The 15,226-nt window shown below is 49.0% G+C and overlaps 1 protein-coding gene across 1 annotated transcript in view; it reads left to right on the forward strand.

Moving 5' to 3' along the window:
* LOC140085346 (uncharacterized) overlaps window positions 1–15,226 on the forward strand; it is a 96,856-nt gene that overhangs the window by 25,975 nt on the left and 55,655 nt on the right. The window contains exon 2 of the mRNA XM_072126523.1: window positions 14,856–14,986. Coding sequence (XP_071982624.1) covers window positions 14,932–14,986 — 55 coding nt within the window. The 5' untranslated portion in view covers window positions 14,856–14,931. The remainder of the gene's footprint in view (window positions 1–14,855; window positions 14,987–15,226) is intronic.

Here is a 15,226-nt window from a genome sequence, read left to right on the forward strand (position 1 = left end):
TGCAGTGTATGTAATGTCTGTATTATATGTACTAGTGTCTGCAGTGTATGTAGTGTCTGTATTATCTGTACTAGTGTCTGCAGTGTATGTAATGTCTGTAGTATCTGTACTAGTGTCTGCAGTGTATGTAATGTCTGTATTATATGTACTGGTGTCTGCAGTGTATGTAATGTCTGTATTATATGTACTAGTGTCTGCAGTGTATGTAGTGTCTGTATTATCTACACTAGTGTCTGTAATGTATCTCATGTATCTATTATATGTACCAGTGTCTGGCTAAACTTTGCTGCTAGAAATGAGCTCTTCTGCAAAGGGGCTCAGTGCTTACTTCTCAGTTTACGCCACCTTCAGGCTGCAGTGTTTTTGCACCCGTTTTTGTGCCTAAATGAAAAGTCGCGAGTGATGAATATCATTAGGCGCAGCAAAACATCTGGATTGGTAAAATAGATGAGGGAAAGTTGCTTATTTTTGCTGCGCGGCTAGTTTGGCGTTTAATCGCAAAAATGGCGCAAAAACTGTGCGCCTGAATGAAAAGGCGCAAAAACAACAGAAAAAACGAGTGATACATGTGGGCCTATGAGTTTTACATATTTGATAAATCATACTATGTGATACATGTAATTCTTGCAGCTAATCCACTTGGGGTTCTTTTGGCCCCTGAAACGTGTTGTGGTTCCTGTGTCTGTCTCACTCTTCTTCGGTTCTGGTCCTGTATCGATGTAGTAATCTTTGCTCATGGCTCTGGTCCTGTAACAATCTTAGTTCTGGTCCTAAACCTATGTATGTTTCTGTGTAGTAATCTCTGATCTGGTACTGTATCTTTGTAGTAATCTTGGTTCTGGTACCATATCTATGTAGTAAGCTTTATTCTAGTGCTGTATCTATGTAATAAGCTTGGTTCTGGTTCTGTCATAAGAACCAGGAATAACAACTCAGCTTGTATCTGCTATAACTCTGATCCTTTTCCTGAGTGTTTGCTTCTGTATCTCCAGACTTTTGGCACAAGTCCATAAGTGGTAACAATGTAACATCACAAGAAGAAATTCAAGTTTTTTTTTCGTTAACTCTATGGATTTTCTAACAAAATACTGAAGTTTCCTGTTTGGAGGGTCCCCACGTTTTGGGACAATAATAATGAGCTATTGTTATGACAGCGGGAGGAGGTTCCTGACTCCTGGGGCCTCTGCCGGTAAATGTTATATAATGTACAGTAATGCTATAAATACTCTATACGGTGACTGCTGTATGATGTGTAGTTATTGGTGAACAGATATTCAATATATATTATTTCTGAATATAATTATCAAGGTAAACACCAATAATACTGCATCAGGACCAAGTATTACCGCCATACAGGGGATAAATATTACCGCCATATGGTTACTAAGCAAACACCATAGTGGAAAGAATCATGAACCAGTAATAAAGCCGTAAAGACTGAGATAACAGCGTCCTGCCATTACCACCACATGGAAGGTGAATAATACCACCATAGCGCTATCTCTATAATACCGCCATAGCGCTGTCTCTATAATACCGCCATACTGCTGTCTCTATAATACCGCCATAGCGCTGTCTCTATAATACCGCCATACTGCTGTCTCTATAATACCGCCATAGTGCTGTCTCTATAATTCCGCCATAGCGCTGTCTCTATAATACCGCCACAACATGATTCAGTTTCATAGAACATGATGTTTTCTCTACATATTGGGGCAGATTTACTTACCCGGTCCATTCGCGATCAAGCGGCGTGTTCTCTGTGGTAGATTCGGGTCTTCCTGCGATTCACTAAGGCAGTTCCTCCGACGGCCACCAGGTGTCGCTGCTGCGCTGAAGTCCGCCAAGGTCCACCAGAGTTCACGATCCGTTGCTGGGTGCAGGTAAGCGCGTGTCCAGCGACACTTTTTTTTTTTTTAAATGAGGCGGTTATTCCGAATTGGTCGGGTGTTCGTTGGGCCACGTCCCCCGATTCCCGTCGCGTGTATGCCGGTGCCGATGCGACACAATCCGATCGCGTGCGCCAAAATCCTGGGGCAATTCAGGGAAAATCGCTGCAAAACGGAAAAATTCGGGTATCCCGCCGTAAAAACGTGATTCAGGCCCTTAGTAAATGACCCCCAATGTCTAAAGCATAACACTATATAACACGGCTACACCGTGATCACTACCAGCACAGCTACAGGGTGACTGTATAGTCTCACCGCCCAGCTTCAGTCTAAGAGCAGCACATAATAACCACCAGCAGCATCTCTACATAATAACACTATAAAACCACTGATACTAAATCAATAAACAAAATGAGGCACATTTACTTACCCGGTCCGAGGAGTTCACAGAAAGTGCATTGTCCGTGTATAATACGCTGTGCGGGGAGTCACTAAGATCGTGCCCCCGATATCCTGCATTTGTCGCTTCCCCGCTCAGGTCCCCGGAGTTCACCTTCTTCTTCCTGGTGCATGTAAGTGCATTGTCCGTGTATAATGCGCTGTGCGGGGAGTCACTAAGATCGTGCGCCCGATATCCTGCATGTGTCGCTTCCCCGCTCAGGTCCCCGGAGTTCACCTTCTTCTTCCTGGTTCATGTAAGTGCATTGTCCGTGTATAATGCGCTGTGCGGGGAGTCACTAAGATCCTGCACCCGATATCCTGCATGTGTCGCTTCCCCGCTCAGGTCCCCGGAGTTCACCTTCTTCTTCCTGGTGCATGTAAGTGCATTGTCCGTGTATAATGCGCTGTGCGGGGAATCACTAAGATCCTGCACCCAATATCCTGCATGTGTCGCTTCCCTGCTCAGGTCCCTGGAGTTCACCTTCTTCTTCCTGGTGCATGTAAGTGCATTGTCCGTGTATAATGCGCTGTGCGGGGAGTCACTAAGATCCTGCGCCCGATATCCTGCATGTGTCGCTTCCCCGCTCAGGTCCCCGGAGTTCACCTTCTTCCTCCTGGTGCATGTAAGTGCATTGTGCGTGTATAATGCGCTGTGCAGGGAGTCACTAAGATCGTGCACCCGATATCCTGCATGTGTCACTTCCCCGCTCAGGTCCCCGGAGTTCACCTTCTTCTTCCTGGTTCATGTAAGTGCATTGTCCGTGTATAATGCGCTGTGCGGGAAGTCACTAAGATCCTGCACCCGATATCCTGCATGTGTCACTTCCCCGCTCAGGTCCCTGGAGTTCACCTTCTTCTTCCTGGTGCATGTAAGTGCATTGTCCGTGTATAATGCGCTGTGCGGGGAGTCACTAAGATCCTGCGCCCGATATCCTGCATGTGTCGCTTCCCCGCTCAGGTCCCCGGAGTTCACCTTCTTCCTCCTGGTGCATGTAAGTGCATTGTCCGTGTATAATGCGCTGTGCAGGGAGTCACTAAGATCGTGCACCCGATATCCTGCATGTGTCACTTCCCCGCTCAGGTCCCTGGAGTTCACCTTCTTCTTCCTGGTGCATGTAAGTGCATTGTCCATGTATAATGCGCTGTGCGGGGAATCACTAAGATCGTGCACCCAATATCCTGCATGTGTCGCTTCCCTGCTCAGGTCCCTGGAGTTCACCTTCTTCTTCCTGGTGCATGTAAGTGCATTGTCCGTGTATAATGCGCTGTGCGGGGAGTCACTAAGATCCTGCGCCCGATATCCTGCATGTGTCGCTTCCCCGCTCAGGTCCCCGGAGTTCACCTTCTTCCTCCTGGTGCATGTAAGTGCATTGTCCGTGTATAATGCGCTGTGCAGGGAGTCACTAAGATCGTGCACCCGATATCCTGCATGTGTCACTTCCCCGCTCAGGTCCCTGGAGTTCACCTTCTTCTTCCTGGTGCATGTAAGTGCATTGTCCGTGTATAATGCGCTGTGCAGGGAGTCACTAAGATCCTGCGCCCGATATCCTGCTATGTCGCTTCCCCGCTCAGGTCCCTGGAGTTCACCTTCTTCCTGGTGCATGTAAGTGCATTGTCCGTGTATAATGCGCTGTGCGGGGAATCACTAAGATCCTGCACCCAATATCCTGCATGTGTCGCTTCCCTGCTCAGGTCCCTGGAGTTCACCTTCTTCTTCCTGGTGCATGTAAGTGCATTGTCTGTGTATAATGCGCTGTGCGGGGAGTCACTAAGATCGTGCCCCCGATATCCTGTATGTGTCGCTTCCCCGCTCAGGTCCCTGGAGTTCACCTTCTTCTTCCTGGTGCATATAAGTGCATTGTCCGTGTATAATGCGCTGTGCAGGGAGTCGCTAAGATCCTGCGCCCGAAATCCTGCATGTGTCACTTCCCCGCTCAGGTCCCTGGAGTTCAACTTCTTCTTCCTGGTGCATGTAAGTGCATTGTCCGTGTATAATGCGCTGTGCGGGGAGTCACTAAGATCGTGCGCCCGATATCCTGCATGTGTCACTTCCCCGCACAGGTCCCCGGAGTTCAGTGGGGGCGTGGCCGTCGGAAAACCCGACGGATTCGTAAAAACCGCAGTATTTAAAAAAAAAATTAGTCGCACGCGCCATACTTACATGCACCAGGAAGAGATCAGTGAACTCCGGGGCACCTCGGCGGACCTCAGCGCAGCAGCGACACCTGGTGGACATCGGACGCAGGACCTTCATGAATCGCCGGAAGACCCGAACGCTCGTCGTGGAAGCTGCCGCTGGAACGCGATTGGACCGGGTAAGTAAATGTGCCCCATTATGACTTACATTTACACATAAAGGGGCATATTTACTTACCCAGTCCTGTTGCGATCCCCGATCCAGACTGTCCGACATGGATGAAGTCCGGCGCGATTCACCAAGATCGTGTGTCCGAGATCCTGCATGTGTCGCTTCCCCGCTCAGGTCCATGGAGTTCACCTTCTTCTTCCTGGTGTTTGTGACACAATTTGACATGTTAAATACTGCGCAGTGTCCGAATCCGTCAGATCGTCCGACGGCACGCCTGCTGATTTGTGTCGCGTGAAAGCCGGCACCGATGCGGCAAAACCCGATCGTGTGCGAAAAAAGCCCTACTAAATGCGGCACACATCGGTAATCGACGGACCCGATCCGCGTAACCTTAGTAAATAAGCCCCAGTGTATATAATAGGACATATAACACAGATTAAAATGAACCATCTTTATTTAAGAACGTCCCTTACTGAAAATTACATATCCCTGTAGTGTAACATCACTGTGTGTATTATCCCTGTACTGTGACATCACTGTGTGTATTATCCCTGTACTGTGACATCACTGTGTGTATTATCCCTGTACTGTGACATCACTGTGTGTATTATCCCTGTACTGTGACATCACTGTATGTATTACCCCTGTACTGTGACATCACTGTGTGTATTATCCCTGTACTGTGACATCACTGTGTGTATTATCTCTGTACTGTGACATCACTGTGTGTATTATCCCTGTACTGTGACGTCGCTGTGTGTATTATCTCTGTACTGTGACATCCCTGTGTGTATTATCCCTGTACTGTGACATCACTGTGTGTATTATCCCTGTACTGTGACATCGCTGTGTGTATTATCTCTGTAGTGTAACATCACTGTGTGTATTATCCCTGTACTGTGACATCACTGTGTGTATTATCCCTGTACTGTGACATCACTGTGTGTATTATCCCTGTACTGTGACATCACTGTATGTATTACCCCTGTACTGTGACATCACTGTGTGTATTATCCCTGTACTGTGACATCACTGTGTGTATTATCTCTGTACTGTGACATCACTGTGTGTATTATCCCTGTACTGTGACGTCGCTGTGTGTATTATCTCTGTACTGTGACATCCCTGTGTGTATTATCCCTGTACTGTGACATCACTGTGTGTATTATCTCTGTAGTGTAACATCACTGTGCGTATTATCCCTGTACTGTGACATCACTGTGTGTATTATCTCTGTACTGTGACATCACTGTGTGTATTATCTCTGTACTGTGACATCACTGTATGTATTATCCTGTACTGTGACATCACTGTGTGTATTACCCCTGTACTGTGACATCACTGTGTGTATTATCCCTGTACTGTGACATCGCTGTGTGTCTTATGCCTTTACTGTGACATCACTGTGTATAATCCCTGTACTGTGACATCACTGTGTGTATTATCTCTGTACAGTGACATCACTGTGTGTATCATCTCCGTACTGTGACATCACTGTGTGTATTACCCCTGTACTGTGACATCACTGTGTGTATTATCCCTGTACTGTGACATCACTGTATGTATCATCTCTGTACTGTGACATCACTGTGTGTATTACCCCTGTACTGTGACATCACTGTGTGTATTACCCCTGTACTGTGACATCACTGTGTGTATTATACCTGTGCTGTGACATCACTGTGTGTATTATCCCCTGTACTGTGATATCACTGTGTGTATTATCCCTGTACTGTGACATCACTGTGTGTATTATCCCTGTACTGTGACATCACTGTGTGTATTACACCTGTACTGTGACATCACTGTGTGTATTATCCCTGTACTGTGACATCACTGTGTGTATTACACCTGTACTGTGACATCACTGTGTGTATTATCCCTGTACTGTGACATCACTGTGTGTATTATCCCTGTACAGTGACATCACTGTGTATATAATCCCTGTACTGTGACATCACTGTGTGTATTATCTCTGTACTGTGACATCACTGTGTGTATTATCCCCTGTACTGTGACATCACTGTGTATTATGTCTGTACTGTGACATCACTGTGTGTATTATCCCTGTACTGTGACATCGCTGTGTGTATTACCCCTGTACTGTGACATCACTGTGTGTATTACACCTGTACTGTGACATCACTGTGTGTATTATCCCTGTACTGTGACATCACTGTGTATTATACCTGTGCTGTGACATCACTGTGTGTATTATGCATGTACTGTGACATCACTGTGTGTAATATCCCTGTACTGTGACATAACTGTGTGTATTACCCCTGTGCTGTGACATCACTGTGTGTATTATCCCTTGTGAGACACTGAAGGGGTTAACTGTGGATGGGCGGTATGTTTCCCCTAGGTTTTGCTTCTATGCAAGGCCTTAGTGCTGAGGTGGGTTTGTCCAGCACCTTGGACACAGGTGATGGGTGCAGACTAATGAGCCTGCATAAAATCACTCAGCAGAGTTGAGTGTGTGCTCTCTCTCTGTGGAAGGAGGCTGAGAGGACACAGCCCTGACCTCTGTGCCTGGAGCAGCCACGTGATCTTTGTATAGTGTGAGTTAGTGGACTATTTGTATAGTTAGCACCCTGACGGGTAGGTTTTTGTTTGTTTATTCAAATACCTGAATGTAAAGGCTGGTTTATTTTTGCTGCAATAAACTCAGGCGAGACCTGTTTGGACTGTACCCTGGTGTCCCTGTCTTGAACTGCATCACAGCACCCCGCTACCACGGTCTCTACTGAGCCAAATCTTCCACATATGGTGCTTCGGATTGCGGGCAGTTCAAAAGACACACACCTGAAAGGCTCACTACATCCTGCAACATTGCATGGCCTGGCTGAAAGCAGCAGGCAAAGTGCAGGATAAAGCCAAGATGGAGGACTTTATTAAATACCTGCAAGAGGAGGCCAGAGCTAATCGGCAGCAGCAGCAGGAGGAGAGGTCCCGCCAGCAGCAGGAGGAGAGGTCCCGCCAGCAGCAGGAGGAGGCCAGAGCTAATCGGCAGCAGCAGCAGGAAGAGTCCCAGGCTAATCGACAGCTGCAGCAAGCCATGCTCCAGCAGCAGGAGGAGAGGTCCCGCCAGCAGCAAGCCATGCTCCAGCAACAGCAGGCAGAGTCCCGAGCCATGCTCCAGCAACAGCAGGCAGAGTCCCGAGCCATGCTCCAGCAACAGCAGGCAGAGTCCCGAGCCATGCTCCAGCAACAGCAGGCAGAGTCCCGAGCCATGCTCCAGCAACAGCAGGCAGAGTCCCGAGCCATGCTCCAGCAACAGCAGGCAGAGTCCCGAGCCATGCTCCAGCAACAGCAGGCAGAGTCCCGAGCCATGCTCCAGCAACAGCAGGCAGAGTCCCGAGCCATGCTCCAGCAACAGCAGGCAGAGTCCCGAGCCATGCTCCAGCAACAGCAGGCAGAGTCCCGAGCCATGCTCCAGCAACAGCAGGCAGAGTCCCGAGCCATGCTCCAGCAACAGCAGGAAGAGTCCCGAGCCATGTTCCAGCTGATGATGGAAAAGTTTTCTGGCATGATGGCAGCACCGCAAGCGACGACTACTGAGGGGTCCCATACTGGTCTGCAAGGGTACCCGGTTGTCCAGCGTTCCGCACGGGCTGCAGTACAAAAGGCTTTACAAAAAATGGCGACGACCGACGACGTGGAGGCGTATCTCACAGTGTTCGAGCGAGTAGCTGAGCGAGAGGAGTTACCGGCTGAGCAGTGGGCAGATGTCCTGGCACCGTTCCTGACCGGCGAGTCGCAGAAGGCTTACTACGACCTGAGTGAAACGGAGGCCCGTAAGTACCCCCAGCTAAAGGCGGAGATTCTGGCTCGTCTTGGGGTCACCGTTCATGTTCGCTCCAGCCGGGTCCACCAGTGGGCTTACTCAGAAAAATTACCCCCACGTTCCCAAATGCATGACCTGATCCATCTTGTCCGGAAGTGGCTACAACCAGAGGACTTACCCCCGCACAGATGGTAGAGAGAGTGGTCCTCGACAAACTCACCCGTTCTCTGCCCTCTCGGCTCCAGCGGTGGGTTGGACAGGCCGGTCCCACAAAAGCTGAGGAGCTTGTGTCCCTAGTAGAGAGGTATCGGGCTACGGAGGACCTTTTACTTACCTCTCCGACACGAAGCAGTGCCAGTGACAGGGGCACCAAACCAGCTGGTAAGACTGCTACTGCGGAAAAGGGGAGACATGTCAGGTTGGGAGGGGGTTCATTGGGGGGCGTGGATACCCAGAAACCCAGTGAGGCTCGTGACAGAGGTCATGGCCGTATCCAGTGTTGGCGGTGCCATGAAATGGGCCATATTGCTGCCAACTGTCCACTGTCAGTGGAGCCAATGGACTGCAACCAGACCCGGCGAGTGTCACTGTTTGCCTGGCCAGTTCTGGCGGCTGAGTCAGTCACGGATGCAGAACCCCAAGTATGCATGGTCACAATCGGTGGTCACACAGTGGAAGCCTTGCTAGACTCAGGGAGTCTGGTCACCCTGGTGCGGGGAACTTTGGTTGATCCTGGACTATACAGTGGGCGGAGAGTGGGAGTGTTGTGTATACATGGGGACACTCGCGAATATCCCACTGCTGTCATCAACCTACATACCCCTTGTGGTACTGTTACCCATGAAGTGGGGGTGGTGGGGACCCTTTTTCATGAGGCTATTATCGGCAGAGACTTACCGGTGTTTTGGGACCTCTGGAGACAAAGACCCACCTCGGGTGCTGTTGCAGATATTGGACATCAGGTATGTCCGGCCTTGGCCCCTGAACCCTTTGAGGCCGATGTACACACACCAGCAGTAGGGGTGACCCCATGTGATGAATTCTCTCCCCTAGAGGTCCTAGCTGGTGAGGTAGAGGGCCACGAGGAGGTGGCCGACATGCTGGACCTTGAGATTTCCCGTGAAAATTTTGGGGCTGCACAGCTACAGGACCCTACCTTGGTTAAAGCACGGGAGAATGTTAAGGTGATAAATGGGGTACTCCAAATACCAGGGGCTGATAAAATATACCCCCGAATGGTGATTATTGGGGAACTGTTGTACAGGGTCGACCAGATACGGGGTGAGGAGGTTGAGCAACTTGTAGTACCCCAATTTCACCGTAGGCTGGTGCTAGAGTTGGCACACAAACATGTGCTGGGAGGGCACTTAGGTGCTGAGAAGACCCGAGAGAGGATCCTGCAGCGATTTTTCTGGCCCGGGGTGTGGGAGGAGGTAAACCGGTATTGTAGCTCCTGCCCTGAGTGTCAACTTACTGCCCCGGTCTCCCACTTCAGGAGTCCTTTGGTCCCGCTACCAATCATAGAAGTGCCCTTTGAACGGATTGCAATGGATCTGGTTGGCCCCATAGTCAAATCCTCCAGGGGGCACCAATACATCCTAGTTATCCTGGACTACGCTACGCGGTATCCCGAGGCGATTCCATTAAGGAACACCTCCTCCAAAAATATTGCTAGGGAGCTGTTCCAGGTGTTCTCACGCACAGGCCTCCCCAAGGAAATCTTGACTGACCAGGGTACCCCATTCATGTCTAGGGTAATGAAGGAGATGTGTAAGTTACTACAGGTAAAACAGCTCCGCACCTCTGTGTATCATCCTCAGACAGATGGCCTGGTCGAGAGGTTTAATAAGACCTTGAAGGGGATGCTTAAGAGGGTGGTCAGCAAAGATGGGAAGGACTGGGATTGTTTGTTGTCCTATTTGATGTTTGCCATACGGGAAGTTCCCCAGTCCTCCACGGGTTTCTCACCCTTTGAGCTGTTATATGGCCGTTCCCCACGTGGGCTTTTGGATATAGCCAAGGAGACCTGGGAACAGGAGAGGACCCCCCACCGTAGTGTGATAGAACACGTCTCCCTTATGCAGGACTGCATAGCGGCGGTAATGCCCCTTGTAAAGGAGCACATGACAAGGGCACAAGAGGCCCAGTCAAGGGTCTACAATAGGTCAGCCAGACTCAGGACCTTTAACCCAGGCGACAGAGTGCTAGTTCTGGTGCCCACCGTGGAGAGCAAGTTCTTGGCAAAATGGCAAGGACCATATGAGGTCATGGAGAAAGTGGGGGAGGTAACCTACAGGGTATCTCAGCCGGGGAGGAGGAAACCCGAACAGATATACCACGTGAACCTCCTAAAGCCATGGAGGGAAAGAGAGTCCCTGATGGCCATGGGAGTAGAGAAGGCGTCTGTCCCCAAGAAGGGGACACCGGAGGTAGGTGTACCCGATGCCAAGGTGCCTGAAGTACGGATCTCGGAGTCCCTCTCCAGGGCCCAGATTCAGGAAGCGAAGGAGTTTGTGCTCCGAAATATGGATGTGTTCTCTAAGTTACCGGGACGTACTTCAGTCATCAAGCATGATATCATAACCGAACCCCACATCCGGGTACACCAAAAACCCTACCGGGTCCCTGAAGCGCGCCGGCTTGCCATATCCGAAGAAGTCAGGCAGATGTTAGACCTGGGGGTTATCGAGGAGTCTAAAAGTGACTGGTCGAGTCCTATTGTGTTGATTCCCAAACCTGATGGTTCCCTACGGTTCTGCAATGATTTTAGGAAGTTGAACGAGGTGTCCAAATTTGATTCCTATCCCATGCCCAGGGTTGACGACTTGGACAGGCTAGGTTCTTCTCCACCCTTGACCTGACGAAAGGGTATTGGCAGGTACCCCTTACTGACAGGGCCAAAGAGAAGACCGCTTTTGTTACCCCTGATGGGCTTTTTCAGTACGTGGTACTCCCCTTTGGGCTACATGGGGCTCCCGCCACATTCCAGAGGTTAATGGATCTCGTGCTAAAACCTCACCGGAGATATGCCTCGGCCTACTTGGATGACATCATAGTCTATAGTAACGACTGGGAGAGTCATCTAGCCAAAGTACAAGCAGTGGTAGACTCCCTGAGGGCGGCAGGGCTGACAGCGAACCCCCAAAAATGTGCACTGGGTCTGGAAGAGGCCCGTTACCTGGGGTACCGTATTGGGCGAGGGGTCATCAAACCCCAAGTAAATAAAGTAGAGGCGATCAAGCAGTGGCCACGACCTTTGAGCAAGAAGCAAGTGAGGGCTTTCCTAGGCATAGTGGGCTATTATCGCCGATTTATCCCCGATTTTGCTACCATAGCGGCACCCCTGACTGACCTGACCAAGGGTAGCAGGGCGGTGATGGTAAAGTGGAGTGAAGAGGCTGAGGGGGCGTTTCAGCGACTTAAGACAGTTTTGTGTGAGGGACCGATACTGATCACCCCTAACTTCACCAAGACCTTTATTGTGCAGACTGACGCTTCTGACGTGGGCTTGGGGGCTGTCCTGTCCCAAGTAGTGGAGGGTGAGGAACATCCTGTAACATTCCTGAGCCGCAAGCTCACACCCCATGAGAAGAACTACAGTATAGTTGAGAGGGAGTGCTTGGCGATCAAATGGGCTCTGGAATCCCTGAGGTATTACTTAGTAGGGCGACAGTTTACACTAGTGACCGATCACTCTCCCCTCACCTGGATGAGTCAGGCCAAAGAGAGGAACGCCAGGGTCACAAGGTGGTTCCTAATGCTCCAGAATTTTAAATTCACGGTGGAACATCGAGCAGGAAAGCTGCATGGGAATGCCGATGCCCTATCCCGTACCCACTGTCTGATGGCCAAAAGTGTTCGCCCCCACAGGGTCAAACAGAGGGGGAGGGTATGTGAGACACTGAAGGGGTTAACTGTGGATGGGCGGTATGTTTCCCCTAGGTTTTGCTTCTATGCAAGGCCTTAGTGCTGAGGTGGGTTTGTCCAGCACCTTGGACACAGGTGATGGGTGCAGACTAATGAGCCTGCATAAAATCACTCAGCAGAGTTGAGTGTGTTGTCTCTCTGTGGAAGGAGGCTGAGAGGACACAGCCCTGACCTCTGTGCCTGGAGCAGCCACGTGATCTTTGTATAGTGTGAGTTAGTGGACTATTTGTATAGTTAGCACCCTGACGGGTAGGTTTTTGTTTGTTTATTCAAATACCTGAATGTAAAGGCTGGTTTATTTTTGCTGCAATAAACGCAGGCGAGACCTGTTTGGACTGTACCCTGGTGTCCCTGTCTTGAACTGCATCACAGCACCCCGCTACCACGGTCTCTACTGAGCCAAATCTTCCACACCCTGTACTGTGACATCACTGTGTGTATTATCCTGTACTGTGACATCGCTGTGTGTATTATCCCTGTACTGTGACATCACTGTGTGTATTATCCCTGTACTGTAACATCACTGTGTATTATCCCTGTACTGTGACATCGCTGTGTGTATTATCCTGTACTGTGACATCGCTGTGTGTATTACACCTGTACTGTGACATCACTGTGTGTATTATCCCCGTACTGTGACATCACTGTGTGTATGATCCCTGTACTGTGACATCACTGTGTGTATGATCCCTGTACTGTGACATTGCTGTGTGTATTACCCCTGTACTGTGACATCGCTGTGTGTATTATCCTGTACAGTGACATCACTGTGTGTATTACACCTGTACTGTGACATCACTGTGTGTATTACACCTGTACTGTGACATCACTGTGTGTATTATCCCCTGTACTGTGACATCACTGTGTGTATTACACCTGTACTGTGACATCACTGTGTGTATTACCCCTGTACTGTGACATCACTGTGTGTATTATCCCCTGTACTGTGACATCACTGTGTGTATTATCCTGTACTGTGACATCGCTGTGTGTATTATCCCTGTACTGTGACATCACTGTGTGTATTATCCCTGTACTGTAACATCACTGTGTATTATCCCTGTACTGTGACATCGCTGTGTGTATTATCCTGTACTGTGACATCGCTGTGTGTATTACACCTGTACTGTGACATCACTGTGTGTATTATCCCCGTACTGTGACATCACTGTGTGTATGATCCCTGTACTGTGACATCACTGTGTGTATGATCCCTGTACTGTGACATTGCTGTGTGTATTACCCCTGTACTGTGACATCGCTGTGTGTATTATCCTGTACAGTGACATCACTGTGTGTATTACACCTGTACTGTGACATCACTGTGTGTATTATCCCCTGTACTGTGACATCACTGTGTGTATTACACCTGTACTGTGACATCACTGTGTGTATTACCCCTGTACTGTGACATCACTGTGTGTATTATCCCCTGTACTGTGACATCACTGTGTGTATTATCCCCTGTACTGTGACATCACTGTGTGTATTATCCCCTGTACTGTGACATCACTGTGTGTATTACCCCTGTACTGTGACATCACTGTGTGTATTACACCTGTACTGTGACATCACTGTGTGTATTATCCCCTGTACTGTGACATCACTGTGTGTATTACCCCTGTACTGTGACATCACTGTGTGTATTATCCCCTGTACTGTGACATCACTGTGTGTATTATCCCCTGTACTGTGACATCACTGTGTGTATTATCCCCTGTACTGTGACATCACTGTGTGTATTACCCCTGTACTGTGACATCACTGTGTGTATTACACCTGTACTGTGAAATCACTGTGTGTATTATCCCCTGTACTGTGACATCACTGTGTGTATTACACCTGTACTGTGACATCACTGTGTATATTATCCCCTGTACTGTGACATCACTGTGTGTATTATCCCCTGTACTGTGACATCACTGTGTGTATTATCATGTACTGTGACATCACTGTGTGTATTACACCTGTACTGTGACATCACTGTGTGTATTACAGTACATTGATCGAGATCGGATTGTGTCGCATCGGCGCCGGCTTTAACGCAACAGAAATTGGGGGGGGGGGCGTTGACAAAACGACGGATTCGGAAAAACCACAGAATTTAAAAAAGAATTGTGTCGCAATATCAGCACTCACATGCACCAGGAAGAAGGTGAACTCCGGCGGACCTCAGCGCGGAAGCGACACATGCAGGATATCGGGCGCGCGATCTTAGTGAATCCCGCCAGACCCGAATCAGCGTCGGACAATGCGCCACGGGATCACTACTGGACCGGGTAAGTAAATGAGCCCCGTTAGCTGTAATGACATGAAATGTGAGCTGAATGATGAGGCGGGCGGGAGGGGTCGGGAGGGGACGGGTTTCTCGGTTTATCTGATTTACATTCTCCCCTCATCCCTCGGCTGCTGCCGCCTGACAAAGAAAAAAACTCCTTCTAAGTTTTTCTTTTCCATACTCTGCGGCCTGATTTCCCGTCATTGTCTGGACCTTCCCCTTCAGGAATGGACATTCCAGCCCAAGACTGAAAAGCCCGGACTCCCTGCAGCCTGGAGGAGATCCCACCACACAGGGGGAGATGATGGGGGTCCCCGGTATGTGGCTCCTGGCGTCACTCTGTGTCCTCCCGCAAGGTAAGGAACAAGGCGATGTCTATAGAATAGCAGCATAAAACCTGTAAAAGTGCAATATAAAAGGGTAACATAATAATAATATCAGTAATGATAGCGATACAATAAAACTAATGTCATATAATAATATTAATACTGGATCTATAGAACTGGAAATATCATTACTACATTATTACAGTGTTATACAATAATATTTTTATGCCTTTATTGTTATCACAATTATTGACTATTTGTTGCTGCATA

Source organism: Engystomops pustulosus, chromosome 1 (genome assembly GCF_040894005.1).
Source record: "Engystomops pustulosus chromosome 1, aEngPut4.maternal, whole genome shotgun sequence".
NCBI lineage: Eukaryota > Metazoa > Chordata > Amphibia > Anura > Leptodactylidae > Engystomops > Engystomops pustulosus.